The sequence below is a fragment of the Camellia sinensis genome, chromosome 2 (assembly GCF_055761805.1).
Source record: "Camellia sinensis isolate YWXY chromosome 2, ASM5576180v1, whole genome shotgun sequence".
NCBI lineage: Eukaryota > Viridiplantae > Streptophyta > Magnoliopsida > Ericales > Theaceae > Camellia > Camellia sinensis.
This window is the reverse complement of record NC_138962.1, coordinates 149189062-149213336: the sequence shown is the minus strand read 5'-3', so window position 1 is coordinate 149213336 and position 24275 is coordinate 149189062. Positions and strand designations below refer to the sequence as shown.

Here is a 24275-nt window from a genome sequence, read left to right as displayed (position 1 = left end):
TATTTCGTAGTTTTTTTTTAATTATTATTATTTAAGGATTGTTTGGGAATGATTAAAATAAATACATTTATTTAGATCATATCATTTCTTTTTATATATAGATTTTTGTAAAAAGTTAAACAAATTTATTATGTTTATTTTAAAATATACAAGATAAATACAATTTTTTAAAAAAATTATATATTTTTTATAAAATAAATATGATAAAATTATATCATTATAATTACGAAACTAATTTAATTTTTTTAAAAGTAAAAAATGTTTTGGGTATCAATTTTTACCAATCAAACTACACTCCACCCGTATTAACGCCACCACCACTGCCACTAATTAATATAAATAGTATAATATATACAGCATATAACATTTTGTGAATTTATATCCAGTGCCGGCGATGGCCTTCCCTGGGCATAGGTCACTAAGGCTATGGCCTAGGACCCCTCAAAATAGATTCAAAAAATATGTCCCCTTCTATTATGGTTTAGTATATTATATTAGGTATGTTTTAAGTTAAAAAAAAAAAAAAATTCAAAGAAGGCTCAAATTAACTTAAAATAAATTAACCCATTAAAAAATTAAAAGATCCATTTAAAAAAATTAACATTGTTATCCATTGAAAATAGACCCAAAAAAATGGGTCCCTCCTATTATAATTTATTGTAATACATTAGGTATATTTTAAATCCAAATTAAATGCAAGATGAAATGGTAGACTCATACACAGCTAATTTGTTGTGGAAACAGTTTTCATGTTAACTCCAAATTTGCTATGGACACCTGGAATATCTTCTTTTCCATACATTTTTGGAGGTTACCAGTTCAGTAATTTTTTTCCCGAATTTTTTTTAGTTTTGCACGGGTGAATCATGACGGTGTCCCAGTGCAAAGGCTTGGCTACTGATGAAAGGAACTACTGGGGTGGTGTAGAGTATTTAGAGAATTCTAATGTAGGATGATGATGATTACAGTTAGTCATCATTTGTATGGGGTTCCTGAATTCAATCAGCTTGTGGCATTGTAATTCATGAGAGAGAGGGAGAGAGAGAGAGAAACTGTTTAAAATGACATTTTATCAAGGTTGATAAGATCCAAAGTAGGGTGTATTGTATACGACCTTCGGCATGTGCAGAAGAATTCTTTGTTTAATGGGGTGGAAATTAGAATGATATGTATATTGGTATTATTAGTCAAGAGATCTGATTTTGCTTCTCTTAAAATTTTATTTGAGATGACATAATATGGTGTTTATAAGATATGCGTCAACCATCTTTGTCTTGATCAATGTTTTGAGTTACTGTGCAACTAATTGTAACGCCCTCAAAAAAAATGACATTGAACCCATCAATATATACATGCATTGATACAAAAAGATTCACCCTTTTTCTATTCATCAGAGTATTTCATTACAAAAGTATTACATGTTAACAACAAAAGCAAAATGCCCTATGGGCTTACAGCTTTCCAAGTTAACACTTGGTTACAAAAAGAGAGTACTAACTCATTTACACATTAAGCCCTTGGCTTGAATATACATGTAATACATCAAAAGAAAATAAACAACAAAAGTTTGCCCGCCTCTAGCCTCCCAAGCTATGTCCTTGGAGGTGGCATGCTACCTGTACCTGAAAAATGAGGTTTCCATATAAGGTGAGCCACAGCCCAGTAGAAATACACTAAACCAACTATGAACAGTGACTAAAAGATTAGCAGTTGATAGGTGGCTAACACCGAATCCATTCACTTATTTTACATTACAGTTCTATGACATACAAGTCCATGTTACATTTCATTTTCCATTTCTTTACAATTCTCAATTCATAACTATGGCTCAGAACCTGCCCAACAATTTATATGAGACAGTAACTCATATTAAACATTTTCCCATTTTCATAATAGGTAAGCATACTAGCTATATCAACACACCAGCAGATAAGCATATGAGCTATATCAACACTTTCATAGATATGCATAAGAGCAACATCACACTTCCAATGACAAGCATATGAGCTCTATCTATGGAGTCCATCCCCTATCTTCTCCCAAACAACATCCGGTTTAGAGGTCCATCCTCAATCATCCCCTATCTCCTCCAACATAACACAATGCATATAAACAATTATTATACACATTATCAATCAATACATAAGGTTAATGTATTCTTTCAACCGTCATACTCAATGACACATTTCAGTGATTAGTTTTAGTTTGCCTAATCATCATGCATTGTCTACAACAATCAAGACTATCCTCCACCGATAGCCTAAAGCAGTTATTTCTATACAGAATATAATGCAACAAATGGATATATAATCAACATTCCAACTAGGTGAGCAATAGATAATCCAACTACACCCTTTAATCCCATACATTCCCAATCTCAACATTTCCAAATCAATTCCTCATTTCTCACAATTAATTATACAAATTAATTAACCAATGTAATTAGGGCATTTTTCATAATTAACATTACAACCCTTAGGTTCCATTTTTATCAATGTCTCAACATTTATTCCATTTCTCTATGCCAAACATGCATCTAGATTTATTATAATTAAAACCCTAACTTGTGTAAAATTACACAAAAGCCCAAAGTTTTCTCAAAATTACACAACAACTCCCAACATATCAAAATGCTAAAATTTAAAGACAAAGCTCATAAAGAGGAGTAGGGTATCCCTACCTCGAAGTTTGAGCCCAAACGGAGGCGAAGACTCAAAGACCAACGTGCTCCAAATCCCAAGTTTTTCAGATTAAAATGAAGCTCTCAACACCCTCTATCTTTTTAACAAAGGCCCTAGGGTAGATTCACACTCTAGGGAGATCAAATCTTAGAGAGAGAGTAAGTTTAGAGAGAGAGGGTCTCGGTTTTAGGGTTTGAAAAGAAAAGGAGATGAAAAAGTTATGTTTAAAATCGCTGTTGTCCGCTGATATAAGACAGGCTCGCTCGAGCGAAGACTTGGTCACTCGAGCGACCAGACACAGAAAACCCTAGCTCGAGCCAAGAAAGTCTCGCTCGAGCCAACAACCAACAAGCTCGCTCGAGCCAAAAACTCAACCCCACAGATTTACAACTGGACGCACGCTCCAGCGAGGAACTCGAAAACATACTCCTCGCTCGCTCGAGCCAAAAAACACAGCTCTCAGGTCCAGATGAGACACAATTGCTCACTCGAGCGAAGCCACTCAGGCTCGACCCACCAGACACAAAACTCCACTCTTGCTCGAGCGACCAAACCCTGGCTCGAGCGAAGGACCAAAAAGCAAAATCTCGCTCGAGCGACAAACTGCTCGCTCGAGCGAAGGTCCAAAATTCTAGACAGCAACACTAGGCTCCCAAACACAACCAACCTGTAACAAACCTGCCCAACACATCCTATAACTTAAATACAAAGTAGGAAAGGATGTAAACATGATAATAATCAACTACTATCATCCACGGACACATGTCCGGATCACTGTACAACAAGGGTAAACCTGGGATCGTTATACTAATTCTGTCTGAATTCTTTCCTATGTAATTGTGATAGGATTGGAGCTGCAATGGTGTAATGGTTGACACCTTGCATGGCTAGAGACTTGAAGCTTGGGGAAAGATGGGACATGAGTGAGTGCAAATAATTGCAACACAAGTTCTGAACTTGCCTGGTTAAAAGTCAATCTATAGGCAATGGGAAAAAGTGAGAATCTTTATTAAAAAAAATCTCTAAATCCCAGAAAAGTTATATAAAAAACAAAATTAAAAACTAATTTGTTATTACTTTGTATCTTGATATAATGACTTAGTGTCGTTTGGTTTTATCAGTTGATAGTCCTAATACTAAGTTGTTATTACTTTGTATCTTGATATAGACTTAATTAATTCTTCATATCACTACAATTAATTAACAGTTTTAATTGTGTACAACCTTTTCTATACCATTGAGTATTATTCTTTGCTTCTTTTCTTTTGTGTAGAACACCATTGGTTTCCAAGATGAGTTCAATTTCTTGCCAAATTGGAGTTGTTTTTTTGATTTATTGTAACAAAAGCGCATCACTAAGTGTTTATGTTAGTTGTTGATTTAGATTTTGTTTTTCCTTTTTTTTTTCTTTCCCTATTAGTTAGTGTCGTTTGATTTTGATCCTAACATTATTTATACCGTGCCTTTAGGCACGGGCATTCACTAGTTTATATATATATAAATATATAAAAAAGAAAGAAAAGTAAGAAAGAAAATAAAAAAATAAATAAATCAGAAAAAAACAAACCGGTTCAACCCTCTCGACCCGGTCCGGGTCACCAGTTTTGCCGGTTTGACCACTGGGTCACCAGATTTCACCGGTTTTGCTCCCACTCCGGGTTTAGGGGGTTGACCGGACTGGAACAAGGCCCGGTTATCTGACTGGCCGGTCCAATCCGGGTTTGAAAACATTGGTTGGTTTATGGGAAAAAATTAATGTCCCTATGCATTGCCTTGGATTTGCTTTGTCACCTCGATTTTATGATTCTACCTATGTAAGTACTCCTACCCCTGGTGGAACCATTAGAAAGAGACCTAATGAAGACAAAGAAGTGGTTAGTGGTGTCTTAAAAGCATTTGAAAAGATTGCATCGCATCCTGAGAAAGCAAGAATGTTACGCAAACAATTTGTGGATTTTCATATGCGAAAAGGCCTTTTTTCTACAGCAGCTACCTTTGTTAATGCTTCTACTATGGATGCTATAGAATGGTGGGCAACATATGGATCAGAAACACCAGAGCTAGCAGAAGCTGCACGAAAGGTCTTATCCCAACCAGCCACTAGATCATGTGCAGAAAGAAATTGGAGCACATATTCGTATATTCACAATGTTAAACGGAGCAAGTTTTTTGTTTTTGTTTTTATTTTTATTTTATAGTTTGGATCTTATTTTATTTATTGTTTTGCATATTATTTTATTATTTTTTTAATTTAATTTATTTATTTATCTTTGGCAATGAAATAGTCTAAGTGCATCACGAGTGAACAAGTTAGTGTTTATTCATTCCAACATTCGGCTATTATCACGATTTCAAGAAAACTACAAAGAAGAGCTATTCAAAAAATGGGACATCAATCCAGAAGATACAATGATTGATGATTCCCAAGTGCGATTAGAAGAGATGCGATGGCAATCTTTAGAGGATGATAAAGATGATACTTAGCAAGAGCACTCACATTTAGATTAAAGGACCCAAGAGCAACATACTACGTCTGGTTCGAGATTTCCTAGACAAAGTTCAACATCATTAGCTACAACTTCTAATCTTGCACCTCGAATGAGATCTCAACAGTCTCAAATTTCTAGTTTTATTAGACAAAATGGAGCATCATCATCCATAAAAGATAAAGGGAAAAGGCTGGCCTAACTTCTCATTTTTTTGTTCTTTTTCAATTTAAGAGTTAGGAATAATTACCTTTTATGATGAACTTTTTATTTTTAGTTTTATTTTTGCGTTAGTTATTTTTTATTGCAGTACTTTTAATCTTTGGATCGTTTTGTTATTAATGTTTTTGGAACAAACTTGTTGCAAGTATGGAAATTAGTTCAAGTAATTTAATTTCTAGAATTCCATTGTGATGGAAAAAATCTCATTTGATTAAAAATATATATAAAAAGTCTTGCATGTAGGGCTGGCCATAAGGTTATCCGACCAGCCCAAACCGCCCTACCTGATCCGAACCGCACACATGTGGACGGTTTCGTAAACACATTAGGGCAGGGTGCGATTTGGATTTTACATAAATTTCAGGTAGCAAGTTTGAACCGCACCCGCTCAACCCGCCCACATTATTATTTTTTATTTTTTTATTTTTTTTTCTAAACAAATCTAACCGTCCATCTATACTTGGTCCTCATCTATCTATACTATACCAAACAAAACAAAAAGCCCTAAATCTAATCGTCTCCCTCACATCTCTCTCAGTCGCCTCTCTCTCTCTCTCTCTCACCCTCGATCATCTCTGCACCGATCTCGTTCATCTATGCACCGATCACTCTCTCACTCTCTAGTTGTTCATGTCATCGATTCGCACCGATCATCGCACCGCCGATCTACTCACAGGTAAACTCTCTCTCTCAATCTCTGTCTCTCTCTCTCTCGGCCCGATGGTTGTTTTATATATATATATATATATATATATATCAGATATATCTCTGATCTAATCTGTCTCGCTCTCTCATCTCATCTCATCAGATCAGTCTCATCTCTGTCTCTCCCTCTCTGGCCCCGATAGACTCGCACTGTCTCACAGGTAAGCCTCTCTCTCTCTCTCTCTCTCTCCCTGATCTCTCATCTCTGCACTGCACCGATCGAATCTGTGTGTGTAATGTCTCCCTCATTCTGTGATGTCTGTAATGTCTGTATGTTAATCTGAATCTGAAATGTTGATCTTAGTTGATCACACTGTGTAATCTGAAATCTGATCTTAGTTGTGTCTCACACTGTGTAATGTTGATCTTAGTTGTGAAATCTGAAATCTGTATGTTAATTTTATTAATTCTGAAATCTAAATCTAAATCTGAATCTGAAATATGAATTTGTTTTGTTTGATCTGAAAATTGATTCTGATTGTTAATTGATAAGCATGCTATCTTTGTGATGGGTTTGAATGTTGCATGAAGAATTTTTACATTTTTTTTTGTAGACAACATGGATTCTACTTACCTGATGAAGTAGTTTTCTTTTTCTTTTTCTTTATAATGATCTAATTGACTAGTTGAGAGGCATAGTATACTAGTATTAAACTGTGCTAGTATAATTGAGAGATATCAAATGTGCTAGTATACTAGTATTAAACTGTGAACCCTGGTTTAGAATAATGGGTATTATGAAAAAGAAGGTTTAGAATGAAAAGAAGGATTTCAGTTAGGGTGATAATTTTTAACATATTGTGTAGCAGCTCTCAGCAGCTAGAAGTGTTGAAACATACATTTGTATTTTATTTATCTAGATGTTTGGGTGTTTTGCTTTGGGTATTTTAAAGCATACATTTGTATTTAAAACATGAATGACATGATAATATAAATGTATCTTTGTTGATCCCAGTTGATATGATTTTCAACTCCATGTGAAGTGTGTGAACATCGTACTTGCAGAAATTGCCTATGAAGAACCAGATAAGGTTTAAAACCTAGTTGACAAAATTAAGCTAAATAATGCACATGGATTGTTAATTGATTCTGAAAATTCAGATTCAGATTCTGAAAATCAATTAACAATCAGAAAATTGACAACCTGTTGATTTTGTTAATTGATTCTGAATCTGAAAATTGCCTATTCTGTGACTGTATGTTAATTGATTCTGAAATCTGAATTAATTCATTAAGTTTAATTAATTAATTATTAATGTTGGAGCATTTTAGAAAATATGAGAAAAAAGGTTCCAAACCGAATACATGCGGGCGGTTGTGGGTTGACTTTTTCCAAACCGCATACATGCAGGTGGGTCCAAACCGAACCGCAAACCGTCCCAAACCGAACCGCGGACACCCCTACTTACATGTACACAATCATACATTTCTACAAATATTACTAAACGGTCCAAAAAAAGTTCCACGTTCTGAACAAACGTATTTCATTCCGACTAAGCGATCCGTTGAAGCCTACCCTTATTGTACCACGTTCCGCACGACATGACGTACTACGTGTCCGTTCCCGTTCCACATACCACAACGATTCGCGATCTAGGTAACTTAGATTAAAATTATGCTCCCCAATACACTGACTATCCGTGAAGCTTTTGAACTTGATCTATGATCAATTAGTTCTATCTTGTAAATTATTCTTACGAAACTTATACAAGATTCTTGAGCCATTGTAAATTTTGTCAATTCACGTCCAATAATGATTTTTCGTCATCATCAAACAGTCCTTAATTATCAAACCATTCAAAAATTTCAATATAAAATCCAAATCCATCACATTTGCACAACCCCTAGTATACTTATATACAAACATATATATATACACTATTATCTATCTTCTTTCTATTTATACTATTATATATATAAATGCTTGAGATGGTATTGACACAATGTGACAATTTGATTTTTGAAATTAATATCTTTATTACTCGAGCCGTACACAACATATATACTTTTAAATCAAAATCAGAATTTATATTTTACAGGTTTAAAAGAGCGCGCGCACACACACACACACATATATATATAAGCATTCGTTCTTGATGCCGATAATTCATTTAAGAAATTATATCAAGTTTTGTCAAAATTCCAACAAGACAACAAGGCAACAGAGTATATACATACAAAAATAAAAAAACTAGCAAAGAAAACTAAAAAAAATACATAGCTAGGAAAGGGAAAGAGGTGGTGGTGGTGGCAAGGTTGTTAAAATCGAGATCCTAAGTAGGATCGGTGAGAGGGTTTGGTGGATCGGATTGAGAATCGTAAGATCCTACTTTTTGTTAAAAAAAAAGATAAAAATTAAAATTAAAATGATACATATTAAAAATAAGGTAAAAAATTATAAAATTTACAATCCTACTTGCGATCCTACCTGCGATCCTACCTACGATCCCATACGATCCTACACGATCCCATGCGATCCTACACGATCCTACTTGCGATCTTGTTATAACATCGATCCTACAACGATTTGGATCGTTTTGGCAAAGTAGGATCGTAGGATCGTACGATCCGGATCGCGATTTTAACAACCATGGGGGGTGGTGGTGGTGGCGGCGGCGGCAGCGGGGAGTGACGGCGTAGGGGAGAGAGCGGAGAAGAGTGGTTACTTGGACTGTGTAGTGCCGTAGAGATGCCGAAGTCGAAGAAATTCGCCGGAGAAGCTGCCAGTGGCTGTGTTGTTGAAGCGGCTGATAAGCGATTTGGGATAAAATCAAAAATATGAGAGAGAGAGAGAGAGAGAGAGTTTGGGCCCTAAATTGAATGATATCTAGGGTTGGTCAAACCGGCCGGTCATTGTGAACCGGGATTGATTTTAGCGGGTTACTAGTTGCATTGCCTGTTCAACCGTTTTACAAATTAAGGAGTGGTTTGGGATTATGTAAATAAGTGTATTTTTTGACTTTTTATGAAATATGGGTTAGGTATAGGTTGGGTTGGAAGTGATGTGACATAAATACGATGATGTGACTTAAATAAGATAGTGACTTTTTAACTTTTGACATTTTTAGATTTTGACAAACAAGACCTGAAAAGCGATTGCGGTCGCCGTAACGGTGGCGGTGACGCGGTTGCGGGGTGTAAAGGCCGTAGCGTAACGGTTGCGGTAATCGGAACCATGAATTTTTTTATTTTTCGCACAATTTGAAAAAAACTTATCGATACGCACATTTTTTTTCCATGATCATATTTGTTAGGTTTTAAAATAAATATTGATCAATTTTGTAAATTTTAAAGTTTGATCCATTATATTTCGTATTTTTAAAGCATTATAAATTGAGTTTTTTACATTTTATTTTAATAATTAATAACTTTATATTATACCAAAAATCAATCACTAACTATTATATATAAGATAAACAATGACAAAAGTAAGAGAATAAATAAAAGCTTAAATATATATATATATATATATATATATATTTTTTAATCAAATCAAATAGATAATGACCACAGTTATTATTATTATTTTTAAACAATATATGGATAGGCACACACAAACAAAATGGTTGAGTGATAGCAGCTGAATACAATAGCATAGGTCTTATAGCTTCAACAAATCAATAACATGTTCTTCATCTTCCCTCTTCTCTCTCTCTATCTCTTGCTCTTCCATCTTCCCTCTTCTCTCTCTACCTCTTTTCCCCCATTTTCAATTTTTTTTTTTTTGGCGTGTTTTTTCGAAAGAAGCAATTTGGAGCCGTTACGTAATAGTGCGTAACAGGCCGTTACGGCCATTACGGCACCGTTACGACTGCTATAGCAGCCGCTACGGCCGATACACTTGTGAATCTCAATCAAACTGCAAAAGCAGCCGTAACGGGTGGCGGCAACCACCACAACCGTTACGTAACGGCGTTACGTAATGGTTGCGGTTGCTTTTTAAAATCTTGTCTCTCTGTGTTTATTTACTATTAATTGGTGATATCACATACTAATGATGACGTGATATTACCATTATATTGAATTTTTAATCAAATTTTGTATAAAAAATAATTTATCGCTGTATAATTTATTTTAAAACTTATATGCATATTTTTTTATATTGCCCATGATACGCTAGTTATAAATAACATTATTTTTCTGATGTTTCTCGAAATCAATTGTAAAAATTTGCGTGAAATATTTTTGTAAAAATTTTTAATATTGTAATTAATAAGCGCTCCCTCTAATTTAATTTCTAGTTCCGCCACTGATTACAATACTTACAGTCCCTATGTTTGGCACCCCCGGGATTTTTTCCGCTTGCAACACCTTTCATAATAACTCCATCCAACAAAGGATTAGACTTCATATCAACCTGATTCTCTCGACTCTGTGAAATTTCTTGCTTGAGCACCAATATTACCACCATCTTTGTCATCCTGAATTACATCAATTTCTTCAACATTCTCATCATCACTGGTTGGAATATCTTCATACATCATTATGTCCTCGTCTTCTAAATTTTTAGGAGCATCATCCACATGCTTTTTTTTCCCAAAAACAATGGTTCTATGAAGCACGGATACGGATACGGATACGGACACGGACACGGACACGGACACGGGACACGATAATTTTCAAAAAATGGCGACACGGACACGGTAGGAGACACGGCGAATTTTTTTATTTTTTTTATAAATATTTTTATGTGTTATGTAGATTCATATTATATTCATCCTAAATTAAAATTAACAAATGCTAACATAGTAACATTAATTCAATAAATATAAGAGAAAAAATTTGAACTAGACATTTTTCTAATCTAGTCACATATCTCCTCCATTATAAGATAGCACTTTATTTCTATCATCTTATAATTTATATATTTATATATATATATATATACTATATATTAAGCAAAAAGGGTTTTTAACCCCAAGGCCTGGGAGTTTCAATATCCCAATCTGAATTTTCTAAATTTTTTATTAAAAAATAAAAAACTCAGCATTTATTGATTTGATTAAAACCCCTTTATTAGCATTTATTAACTTTTTTCAATCTACATGTCTTTTCACATGCTGCATTTATTAATTTGGTCAAAATCTCCTAATTAGCATTTAAAATCCTTGCATTTATTAATTTGGTCAAAATCCCTGATCAGCATTTAAAATCCCCTCATACAAATAATTATAGATACAATCCGTGTATAGTTACTGCAGTACCTTTTTCAACTTCATTGTTAAATTATTTTTATAAAAAATCTTAAAAAACATAATTTATATATTAAAAAAAATCTAAAATAAATATAAATATGTATAATTATCCCGTGCATAGCACATAAAAGAAGTACAGGATTAGGGAAATACAAAAGAAAACATTTCTGACTTCTGTGTTATGGTAGTAGTTCCATTCGGTAGGTTCTTTTTTGTTTTTAGGTTAATGGATGTAATTTGGGAAATATATATATATATATATATATGTATTCGGCACTCTTTGAACACCACATTTCAATCATCTTTTTTTTGCTTTCTTTCAAAATCCATTAGATTCTTATTGTGTTGCTCTGCTTTGTCCTAATTGTTGTTTTTTTAAGTTTTGGTTTCAATCTTTGGTATTATGTGTGGGAACATATTCTTTGAATAATCTGAACATATCTCCTCTCTCTCTCTCTCTCACACACACAGTGTGTCTGGAAACTTAATCTTTGTAGATGTAATGGGTTTGATTACATAATTTGTGTCTGTGGGTTGAATTTATGTGGATTGTGGATTGGAATATGACTGATTGATTATATGATCATGCTTCCTAGAAAGTAGATGAAAAAGAAAAAAAGAAGCAAAAAATAAAAAAAATTGATCCAATCTTGGGAGCTCTTGATAATTTTTTTTGAAGTATGTAAGAAGGCCCCATCTTAATAAGTCGGCCCCATACAACTCAATTTTGTTCAATTTTTTATTGTTAGATAATATCATTTGCTTTAGAGATTGGATCTTGCAAGTTGTTTCCATGGTCAAAATTTCTAGGTTGGAATTTTCTTCAAGTTTCAACAGAACTACGATGTTTGGATTTTAGGATCTAAAAGGATTTTTCCAAACTTTATCATCATGGAACAATGTTCCAGAGCCAGTACGTATTTGAGTTTTGTAATCAAACCTGTCACTTTATTGGACCACTTTAAATAGCTGCAAACTTGGGCTGCCATCATTATCATATCTTATGGTAAAGCCCCCCAGTCCCTTTTTTGAACCCTATCTAGGAAATGCTTGTACTAAAAAAAGCAGCAGATTTCTCACTGAGCTTGGTTTTTTGTGATGAGTATGCAGTAGAAAGCTCAAACTAAGTATTACTATGTATTATTTTGTGAAAGATTGGATTGGATGGATTAATTAAGGAATGAAAACATTTGAGTGATATGATTTAAGGGTGAGCTGCATGTTGAGTTATTTATTTGTTTATTTACAATGACAGGTGGTGTTTTTCCCTAGTGTTAAACCAACTATTAACACCTTATTATATGCATAACCTCCATATAGTGGCTTTAAAACTTCTTGTAAAGTGTGGCCTTGTTCCCTTAATCCTTTAAATGAGTTCATTGAAGAAGCCCTTGTATCCTGATTTCTTCGAGTATGGTTTCCCTTTTTTTTTTCTTTTTCTCTGGTATGGTTTTCACTTTTCCATTAAATAGAAGAAAGTAACTGAAGGTTTTGGCATCTGGCATAAGTTTCATAGATTTCTAATTTGTAGGCTGGCCAAGAATGTTAGTTACTAGTAGTATAAGCTCATTTAAACCACAATGTGACTTATTGCTAGGTACCTTTACTTCATGGGATGGGTTGGGATACATCATACATCACATCTTAGTTATGATTTGCATTGTAGAGTTTAGCCTGCATGAGCCTCATGTAGGGGTGTTTGTGGGGTGGTTTGGCTTGGGTTCACCCTTAATCCTCAGCGAACCGACACGTTCAGATTGGAAAATCACTGAACCGCCATCAACTGACTTCCTCTTTGAAATCGACCGAGTCAACGGACTCCTTTGGCTGTCGGATCAGTTGAATTCGAAAATCTGTTAGAAAAAGAGAATGGGGAAAAAAATATGTGAAAAATGGAATTCAAACTTCACAATAAACAGATCTTAGACTCACGTATTGGTCTATGTGAGAGAGAGTGAAGAAAAGAAAATGGGACAAAGGGAGGGAGAGAGGAGACTCACCATGTCACTGACCGCCACAACTTCCTCCATCACTCATTGCTGTCATTGCTCATCACCGAGTGTATGGGAAATTGATACAACATGCTGTAAGTGTCAGATGATCTACCACAACCATCGCCATTAATTGAACAACACCACCATTAATGTTTCCGGGGAAAAAAAGAATGACAATCAGGGGATTGAAGAGGGAGATTGAATTTTTGGGAGGAGATTGAAGGGTTTTTGCGGTGGGGGAATTGAATAGCCAGCCTATGGGAGAAATATAATCAATGACATGGAAGGAAGAGAGACTCGAAGGAAGAGAGAGATATTGATTAATGGAAGAGAGATATAAATGCAAATAAGGATATTTTTTTCAAACGGAAGAGTAGAGATGGGTAGAAGAGGAAATTTATGGAGAGAGTAAGATAGTAGATGGAACAGTGAAGAGAGGTCAAAATAGGAGGGTGAGTCAGAGTAATTAATTTATAGGGGAAAGTGTAATTAATGTTGAATGAGAGTGTGTAGGAATTATTGTAGGAATCAATGAGTGCACAGAGAGAGCAGCAGCACTTTCGACGGGAAAGTTGGTGAAGCACCCTAGAATAGTGATGAATATAATATGACAACATCAATTACACATGACACGTGGAGATATTTTTTAAATATATAGGTCGGTGGTCGGGTTATGTGGGTTTCTTTTTGCCAAACCCATTATTCGACAAACTGCAAAAAATATCCATGTTAACCCGTAGTTGACCGAATATAGTTTCCAAACCGTCTGTGGTCTGGCTGGTTGGATTCATTGGGCAGGGTGGGTATTCGAACAACCCTAGCCTCATGAAGTATTTGTATGATTTACATTATAGATAGGGCTACTACTTCAATGTTAGCTGCTCATTTGGTCATTTTTTGTCTATAGATGGAGTTGCGATCAAATTCAAAGAATAAGAAAAAGGTTTTGTTTGGACTGCATTTCCATGACTTGCAGTGTAGTTGTAAAAATAGCACAGGGAATAAATTGAGGACAATAATCTATTGCACCTTCCAGATATAGCACCGTAAAAAAAAAAAAATAAAAAAAATTCCAATAAGATTATTATGTCTAGAAATTAATATAGAGCCATATCATGTCCAGGATTCACATCCAGATCATAATCTTTGCAAAGACTTGTCAACAGTAGTAATGTGAAAGATCATAGACTCGTCAAGGGACCGATAGATTCATGGTTTTTGATTGCTTTGGACAAGTGGATTCCTACTGTACAACCACTTGTACAACATCACCGCCATCAACCACCACAGTAAGCCACCAACAAATGATATCAAGAGACCTACTGTATGTTGAAGTCTTCACCACACCCCAACTAGAGATCCACCGTTAGAGGGACATAGAGATAGAGAAAGAGAAGTAGAGAGAGGTTTCTAGAGAGTGAGGGTAGGTTGGTGGTGATGCTGAAAGCGAGGGTAGGGTAGGAAGAAAGGAAGTGTTTGGATACTGATGTAGTATTGAATTATAAAATATTTAATGGAGAAAGGGTAATTCTATATCATCCATTAGTGCCGTTTACTTTTTCGTTATTAAACTTAAGGGCTCACTATATTTTTTATTACTCACGGTCAAGGGTGGTCAATGTAATTTGTCCTATAAAATTTGTTGTGGACAAAATTTTAAAATATTATGTTAGGGAATATGTGCAAGATGTTTATTTTATTATTTTATTCTTAGTTTATTTCAACATCAACAAAAAATAATCGTTTCTAATGATTTGTTCATTCGAGTTATGTAGTGATATATATATTTTAAAATTTGTCTTGCCGACTTTTTGAAATATTTCAATGGACACCTTGAGACATTATTAATTATTAATTTATAAGAAATTTCGTGTCAGGCGGACCTATCAGAATTGCAAGATGTTTACTTTATTATTTTATTCTTCTTTTATTTCAACATCAACAAAAAATAAATAGTTTCTAATGATTTTTTCATTCGAGTTATGTAGTGATATATATATACATATATATTTTAAAATTTGTCTTGCCAACTTCTTGAAATATTTCAATGGTGGACACCTTGAGAAATCATTAATTATTAATTTATAAGAAATGTTGTGTCAGGCGGACCTATCAGAATTGGAACAGATCAATTAGCATATCCACCTATCATCGGAGGCATAACCATAAAAAATATCATTAAAAAAGCGTGAGTTGTTATTAAAACATTATAAAGTTGATGATTCCCACCAAGAATTTGATTGCCTGGTCGTGCTAATTCCATAGGAAGGGTCTTTGTTTGGATTGTGTATCTAGGTTATTTTTATTATCAGTATTTTTTTTCTTCTTGAATGGACTATAAATGACCTCATGTTCCATAATGGTTGCTTGACATAGAAATGTGACTAAATAATCTGACTCCATTTACGAGTTTGTTCAAGTCTCCTTTTAGGCTAATATTGTCGAGGAAGTGACTAATTATTGCATATGAGGCTGAAGTGATCATTTTTACTAGTAAACTCGGTCACAAGTTACAATCAGATATCAGGAGTAGGAGAGTTCCTTGACTAATTTTGTAAGTGAAGGAGTTTCCTTGCCTGATTCACAAACCTTATGGAAAGTCCCTACAATTTTCACTTGAATTACACTTAAATCAAAACTTCATCACTCTTTCATGTATAATAACTCCGTCAATTTATTCACTGTTGAATTTTTGTTTAGGGTAAGATGCTGAACAGACAAGAATGCAATATTCTACTTTGTACTTTAATTTCTCTGAAAGTAGAGGAAGTTGTTTATGTAGATGCATGCTAAATATAGAAAGAGCGCACTTGTTCTGTAATATAGAAAGGGCTTTGCATTTCACTCTTTGTTGTGGGGTTGCCACCGATTGACCGGCCATACGGATAGGGAAGTCATCCAATAAGTGGTTTTAGCATATCTTATGCAATCAATTGATTCTATCATGTCTATTCTTCACTAGCGCATAGGCTCTGGCTTCTTCCTCTAGCCAAGCCACTACATGCATATGTGTGATTCGTGGCAGTTTTTTTTAAAATTTTTTATGGAGTGCATCATTTGTGTTCGACTCAGGTAGCTAAGGACTTTTTCCTTTCTCTTTGCACGATATACCAATTTCTGAAGATGATTGTTTTTTATGGGCTTGGGCTGTTTTCCCGGTGGCATGCCTTGCTGTTTCTAATATAGTGGTCATGATCGATTCGATAGAAAAGAAGGAATAGTTTGTATTTTTCGTTGGGATTTCCTGGAAAAACTAGTCGTGTCTTATTCTGATTTATTATAAATGATATTCAATCTGCCATAATAAAAGTTAAAAGAGGGTATGTATGCTCATTGTGTTCTTTATGTATGCTCATTGCATTCCCTTGACTTGTATTGGTGAGAATTTTACTCCACAAGAAATTGAAGAAAAAACTGCTAAACTGAAGAATCCTCTTTTTTCTAGAAAACTCGCATTGGGTTTAGGGATAATTAGGCTTGAACTGATGACTTCCACCACGTCAAGATGACGCTCTATCGCTGAGTTGTATCCCTTCTCGTTGTCTAAGAACTAGATTTGTCTCGTCTTCATCTCTCCCATTCCGTTAGCATTTCTATCTTGTTATCAAATCCTTCAAACCTAGGGCATGCCACTAGGAAAGGTCTTTGCCTACTTTTATAAGGGAGTTTCCGTGGCTGATTTGTAGCGGGCCTGGCGTAACGGTAAAGCTACCCCTTGGTGACCTGGTGGTCACTGGTTCGAGTCGTGAAAACAGCCTTTCCGTTTGTGGGGGTAAGGCTGCGTACATAACCCTTTCCTAGACTCCACTTAAGCGGGAGCTTTCGTGCACTAGGTACGCCCTTTCCCTGCCTGATTCGTAAACCTTTTGGGAAGTCCCTACAATTTTCTCTTGAATTACACTTAAATCAAAACTTCTTCACTTGTTTCATGTAATGTAACTCTTTCAATTTATTATCTATTGGATTTTTGTTTAGGGCAAGATGCTGGTATTTAGAACAGATTGGAATGCTATATCCTACTTGTATTATAATTTCTCTGAAAGTAGAGGAAATTGTTTCTATAGATGCATGCTAAATGTCCTTACCTAATGAATGATTATCATAATAAGTCCTTTAAGTATACTACTTTCATTTGTGACTGTATTTGATGAATTCCAATTGAATATATATGTAAATCCTGTCATTGGAACAACTGGCCTACTTAAACCAGTTAAAACTACATGAACACCGTATCATCAATTTCCTCTGTGTATGTTCCCCAGGAGAACAAAAAGGATGAAAGTGCAGGTGATGTTAAATGTCATGTTTTTGGACCTGTTTGATGCATTTCTTTATCAAGTGTTTCTTGTTCCTCTTAGGCTGTGATTGAATCAAGGATTTGAGGAGGGATTTGAGAAGGAGAAGGAAATAGGAAGAGGAAAAAATGAATGAAATAGAAGCTAAATTTTGTCACTTTTTCCTCCTTAAATCCTAGACCGAAACACAGCCTTAAAGTTTCGATGAAGAACAAATGTCTTTTGGGTCTGTTAATTAATAATTATAATTTTCTTTACACCAAGCTTCATAGGCTTTTTAATTCCCCTATGTTCCTGCTGGCTGCCTTTTCCCCAAATCTGTGCTACTAATGCAGTTGATTGTTTCTAACAAAATTGTGTACTTACAATTAACAGGTTCCAAATGCCAAGATTTCTATTTGGATCAGGATCATTGATTGCATGGACAAGGTCTCTGGTTGATGAATATGTTGTAGACCCCTCTGGACCATGGCACTACATTTTTCTGAAACCACAAGGACTGTCTAGTTAGAAGTAGACTACTCTGCTTATTGCCATGGCTGCTTCAACAAAAACTCTCACAGTCGAAAAGCCAAATCCAACTGGAGATTGGACAATTGTTTTGCCTCGTCATGGTAAAAAACAAAGAAGAAATCTCAAATCTCAGATCCTAGAACAAGAACAACCATGGGTTCCAATCGACCATGAGGTTCATTCTGACACAGAATTGAAATTGATGCAGAAAATGCGAGTCTGCATGAAGAAAGTTGAGACCTCTCTCTTTTTCTCTACTTTTATGGATCAAACTCGGTCTCCTCAAATCTTGGATCGTCTTTCATGGCTTCTGGGCTCTGAACCAAAGATGAACATGGTGATATATGGTATTGGTAGCATTGAATCATATGACCCCCCTCGATTTCAGCTTAGCCTTGCGATTTTGATGAAGAAAATGTTCAGTTGGATTGGAGATCTAGAGGTGTTTGATCCGATTCTTTCTGGTACAGAAACTCGGGTTTTAGAAAGTCTTGGTTGTTCTGTTCTATCAGTCAATGAACAAGGTAGGCGACAAGCTTTGAAGCCGACATTATTTTTCATGCCACACTGTGAGGCAGAGTTGTATGACAATCTCCTGCAGGCAAATTGGAGATCGGACATGTTGAACCGTATAATATTGTTTGGGAACAGCTTTGAGACATATGAGCAATATGGGTCGGTGTTTAAGAACTCGAATGTTGTTAATTTGAGGAAGCATATCTTGGCTGTTAGGAGATTTACAAAAGAGTTTGGAATCAAGACGGTTTCGGATGATTATTTTCGAGCTTTTCATGATTTAAGTTGGCATTTTTTCAGCATTGAGCCAGAGATGGAGCTGAATATTGTTTGATTGATTGAGCTTGGTGACTAGTGTTCTGAATTATTGAAATTGTCTATTTTTTGCTTACAATAATCTTTTTAAGACCTGATCTATTTTTCTTTTCCATTGTTTTAGGAAACAAACTCATTGTTTTCAATGCTTGTGTTTTGTTTTTGGTTTTGAGTGAAAGTTTATACTCTAATATGTGTGTATATATATATATAGGGTACATTGGATTAAGCTCAGCAGATGCAAAATTAGAATTGGAGTGGGTGGATTGTATGAGTCTAGATCATCTGCCGTGGTTGTTTTGGACTCTTCTTTTTTTTTTTTTTTCATTTGCTAAGAACCCTAATTCTCAAAACAGAGGAGACGAATGAAGAGAGGCAAAGGCGAAGGCGAAACGAAGGAGGTTAAGGGCGGCGAGGTGACGTCGGTTGGCAAACCCTTGTGTTTGATTTCGTCTTGGGTTTGATTTCTCACGTGTTTCATTTCTTGGGTTTTCTGTTATAAAAAAAATGATTTCTTGGGTTTTTTGAAGCTCCAAAGATGAACAAGAAGATTGAAAGATAATCAACCTCTTTCAAACACAAGAAAGCACTATACAACACTAAGGAGAAAAGGGTTTTATTCTCTCCCTTTCACTTTCTCCTTGCTTTGAAGATGGGAATTGGGATCCTCCCCTTGAGCCCCCTCCTTCATTCCCTCCTTGCAGGGGCCTTCGGGTTCACTTTGAGGCACAGTTTTGATAATCCGAACCGTTCATATTTTTAGATTTATTCAGTATATCATACCTGTAAAAAATCAAGTTGATCGAATATCATAAAATATGTGTTCGGAAAACTGTTTATTAAAAAATAGTTTGTAGTCCCAATTTTCTGAACGCATACTTTCTGATATCTGATCAACTTGATTTTTTACAGGTATAATATACTGAATAAATCTAAAAATATGAACGGTTCGGATTATCAAAACTGAGTCTCAAAGTGGACCCGAAGGCCCTGCAAGGAGGGAATGAAGGAGGGGACTCAAGGAGGGGATCTGGACTCTGAAGATGGACCATGTATTACAACAGTGGAACTTTTGTATAACATACATATATAGAGAGAGAAAGTTGTAGAGAGACAGAGAGGAAAAGAAGGGAGGGATAGGAATTAGGATCCAATGTGGAAATCAGAGGTGAGTGGGGGATTATTTCAGATCTCGTAATTTCAATTTCAACACTTCAATCATTCAGAATTTCATAAACCAATCTCACAAATCACCCAAAATTATATAAAACTAAAGAAATCAGAAATTTATACATACATGCAATATATACATAAAATAGAAAGAAGCACAACATCTTCGAGTCGCCATTCGTCCTTCACCGGTTGTCACTATTCCTCGTTCATTCGTTCATTGATGTTGATCTAGATTCATGGCCTCATGGGTCTTTTTCCTACTTTTAAATGATTTTTTTTAATTCTCTATGGCCTTGATTCATTGCCGTCGCCATGGTGTACGAGTTAGGTTCTCAACTCTCAACGAAAATGGGGAAAGGAAAAAGGAAGAAAAAAAAAAACTCAAAATGACGTCGTTTTGAATCATAGCAGGGAATGCCGCAAGAAAACACAGCAAAGGATTCGGGCTCAATTCGTATATCCAATTCTATTGCATTTTGCTTTTGGTGAAATAGGGTATTTCAGAAAATACTCTATGTTTGGTTTGATTTTTTATAAAATTGTTTATAGATTGATTTTCATTTATCTATAGTCAATTTTTTTAGATGCACCGTTGTTATTGCTATGTGATACTAATGGTTTTGTTGTTTATAAATAAAAACTTGTTTTGTTTTCGCTTCAAAATGTATTAAGTTTTCACTTATTTATAAAATGAAATAATCTCGAATAAATTTTAATGAATAAGAGTCGAATTCAAGTAATTTAATTTATTTTAAAATTTTACACATAAATGTTAAAAGAATCCAACCATGTGTGACATATGTGAACCTGACTAACTTAGAGCATCTTTAGTGGTTACAAATATGTTTTGTGCTACTTTAGCATAGAAAAGTTGCAATTTATATAGATTTATTCAACATGTGTAATATTAAGTAAAAATAGCACAAGATTACCATCAAGCATCCAAAATTACCATCAAGCATCTATATCAGTAAGCATCTATTGGGAGTTTTACCAAGAAGGACTTAGCCCGAAAATGACAACGACCAGCATAATTATTTGAATTTATCAGAGATAAAGCTTCTCCTTCACGCCTAAAAATATGTGTCAGAATTCACACCAAAAAATGACAAAAATTATTGTAATTATTTGTGTCTGTCTGTAGTAAGGTTTCTCCTTCACTCACTACTTTAATAGAATAGACAACCCCTACTTTGTTCTATTAAAGAAAAGCTGTGAGAATTCTTACATGTGTTATATTTTTTCTTTTCTTTTCTTTTCTTTTCTTTTCTTTTTGTAATATTTTGTAAACAAAGAACCAAGAGAGGGAGGATTGAATGATATGTGATGGGGTCCAAAGTAGTACCATGCATCATTATCCTAATCCTTGACTGATTCTTTCGGTAGTCGGTCTTTAGGAGTATTCACCACTATAAATAGAGAACACTCTTTAGTTAGAAGAACAAGAAAAAACATTGTCCAACCTTCAAGTGTCTCAACTTTGTCTTCCAAGTTTCTAAGTGTCCCAGAAGTTGTAACATAATCCTTGTAAGTATTTTGTTATATTAATATGAAGTGTGAGTATATTCTCTTTTTCCTTAGGTATTTGGAAAGGGCAACTCTTCTATTCTAAAATTTATTTTCTTTTTGAAAAACGTTTATGAAATGCTTGCTTGCTCATTAATATTACATGTTTTGAATCTTCATAGTATCTATTGTTTTTTTTATTCTATTACTGAGTGACCTTAGCTGAAGAACCTGTGTAAGCCGTGATCAGGCATCAGAGGGAAATTGTAGCTAGAAAGGGAAAGGTAAGGAATGGGAAAATAAAAATATATTATGTCAAACGAGGCTTAATCAGCACATGTAACGAAAGCAAACATCACTTAAAAATAGTTTTTTCAAAATAAAAGAAAGAATTTTAGAAGGGTAAATTACACTTAGCACCCCTGCACTTTGCACCAAATCTCACTTTGGCCCCTACAAATAAAATCATGACAGTCAACCCTCTGCACTTCTGGTCAAATCCCACTTTGGTCCCTGTACATGAAATTGTGATAGTCAACCCTTGTACTTTTGGCCAAATCTCACTTTGGTCCCTATACAAGTGTCAACGTCCCCTTTCTTTTACTCAATTATTTAAATCTTTAATAGAATCTAATAATGTGATAAGAATATAATTGCTACATGAGGGTAAGAAAGGAAAATCATTTACATTTTCTACCAAAATTTACATCAAAATATGAATACATTAGGCTAAAACAAAACGCAGATTGTGAACAATTAAGAAAATGAACCAGGGTTTTGCATAAATTGAAATCACGAAACTCTGTTTTCCATGATAACATAGTCTTCTGTCTATTCATTTTTTCTTTCTCTTTGATTTCTTTGTTGCATTTTTTTTATATATATATATATTTCAAAAGCTCTACTTTCTTGTCTTTTTGTCCTAATTTTTATCATATGAACGTATATATATTGTATTATGTAACAATAATGTGCTTATCACATAAGACAAAATGTATTGGTGGAAAACATAGAAATTCAACTTCTGAAGTGTGTGAATAGAGGTTCTTGAAGATTGAATTATGTCCAAACTCCCTTTGTAGTCCTTGTCCAGGTCTTCATTGCCAACGACACAAGCACATAGTAGATGATGCTTCCCACTTCTCATCTTATTGAAGAACCATTCTTGTAGATCCAATGCTCTCATCACATGAGGCAAATTAACAATTTTGTGTCTTCCCAAAACATAAGGATACTTTTCATTGATGGACTTTAATTCTTTTGTATTCATTCCAAAGTGTTTCAGCAGCCCCAACACTGAAATCATTTGATCCTCCAAATCAAAATCCAAAATCTCAGGTCTCTCAAGAATCAAAAGACCAACATCACTCTTGTTAACACTCAATCTACAAAAGAACTCCACTTTATTGACCAAAACCTCTTCCGGGTACTCGAGAAAAATGCTTTTTCTCTTACCCATCAACTCCCCCATCTTCCCTTTCTCGCAACCCAAATCATAAAACACCTTTATTTTCCTACAAACCTCAATCCAAGCATCCACATTTCCCTCAACGCAATTCAACAAATCAAAATCAACAAACAACTTCCCCAAATCATCAAACAATGCACTAATTTCATTACCCAATTCAGTCTCCCCATTCAACACATAAGGAAAAACCAAACCAATCCCAATAACAGTCACGCTACCAAACCCATAATCCTTAAACCCATGAAGCTTCCTACTTAATTCACTAGGGTTTTTGCTGAAAATCGAAATCTCCTCTCTATACAACTCTCCCAACCTATTCCAAGGAAACCCAAATCCCGAAAATGCGAAAGCCGCATTCAAGACCCGCGAATCCTCGGATAAGAAAAACTTGTTGGGGGGCAAAAACCCATTAATTTCATGATAATTAATGCCAATACTCTCATAGAAAAATTCAAATTCGTTGATAGGGTGGTACCTGAGGAACCTCTGGAAGGATTTGAAGAAAGTTGAGGGAGAGAAGTGGACTTTGGAAGCGACATCGGAGAGAGAGAAGAGGGCGTTCTTGCTGATGTGTTCGGCGTAGATGAAGGGGAGAGATCTTGTGGTGTGGAGGTAGTCAGTGAGGGCTTTCTGGGCTAGGTGGATTGCTTTGGGTCTGTATCTGGAGGGTATTTTCGAGAGCTTTGGGAGCTTTGTGGTGGAGGAGAAGTGGCGGGAGAGGGTGGAGTAGAGAGAGAATGTGGTGGAAGGATGGAAGTGCATTGCAGAGAGAGAAAGGGAGAGAGAGATTGGTGTTAGGGTTTTACCAGTAAATTTGTGTATGAGATTTTTTTTTTCTTCTTTACTTTAATATTCTAACCTTAATTTTGAATTTTTAATGTTTTTTTTTTTGGTTGGGACATCCAAAAGATCTAATTATTCCCGCTTTTACCCCTTTCACTGACAACCTGTCGGGATGCCCACAATCGCGAGATCCTCCTTTGTTGCTGAGGAAGTTGCAAGTACAGGCCAGTGGTTGTGTATGGCTACTAGGGGTGTGCATAATACCGTTGAAACTGTCAAAATCGTCAAAATCGCACCGTCAAGGCAAATTCGTTATTATTTGTCAATCAAATCGCCGGTTTTTGGTAAGAAAAATAGCAAATTCTAGTGACACTTTTATCAATCCGTCGGTTTCTATTTTTCTTCCAAACCGCACCGACCCGC

At 35.1% G+C, this 24275-nt stretch overlaps 3 protein-coding genes across 7 annotated transcripts in view; 2 read left to right on the top strand and 1 right to left on the bottom strand.

Annotated features, from left to right (window-relative positions):
• The first annotated feature begins 4444 nt into the window (after positions 1-4444).
• On the top strand, positions 4445-5165 carry LOC145819144 (uncharacterized). The gene is made up of 2 exons (XM_082913103.1): positions 4445-4845; positions 4967-5165. Exons 1-2 carry the CDS (start codon positions 4445-4447, stop codon positions 5163-5165), a joined length of 600 nt encoding a protein of 199 aa, XP_082769229.1.
• Positions 5166-5858: 693 nt separating this feature from the next.
• The window catches only part of LOC114296356 (protein SENSITIVITY TO RED LIGHT REDUCED 1-like), a 37915-nt gene continuing 19498 nt past the window's right edge, over positions 5859-24275 (top strand). The window contains exons 1-3 of one of the 5 annotated variants that reach the window (XM_082915797.1): positions 5859-6065; positions 6203-6255; positions 17954-19113. In XM_082915797.1, the coding sequence (XP_082771923.1) occupies positions 18114-18941 (828 nt within the window). In that variant the 5' untranslated portion in view covers positions 5859-6065; positions 6203-6255; positions 17954-18113 and the 3' untranslated portion in view covers positions 18942-19113. Of the gene's footprint in view, positions 6066-6197; positions 6256-7049; positions 7121-17953; positions 19114-24275 lie in introns of those variants that run through there. The other 4 variants (XM_082915796.1, XR_014361797.1, XM_082915798.1 and 1 more) reach the window with 4 other exon arrangements.
• On the bottom strand, positions 22524-23963 carry LOC114278195 (transcription termination factor MTEF18, mitochondrial). Its single transcript, XM_028220200.2, has one exon. The coding sequence runs from the start codon at positions 23829-23831 to the stop codon at positions 22524-22526; it is 1308 nt and encodes a 435-aa protein (XP_028076001.2). The 5' UTR covers positions 23832-23963.

Bases quoted from the DNA above. Each gene is read 5' to 3' on its own strand.
- LOC114278195 (XM_028220200.2), bottom strand. From the start codon at position 23,831: ATGCACTTCCATCCTTCCACCACATTCTCTCTCTACTCCACCCTCTCC.
- LOC145819144 (XM_082913103.1), top strand. From the start codon at position 4,445: ATGCATTGCCTTGGATTTGCTTTGTCACCTCGATTTTATGATTCTACC. The intron at 4,846-4,966 runs GTTTTTTGTTTT...GCAATGAAATAG, and splicing joins CACAATGTTAAACGGAGCAA to TCTAAGTGCATCACGAGTGA.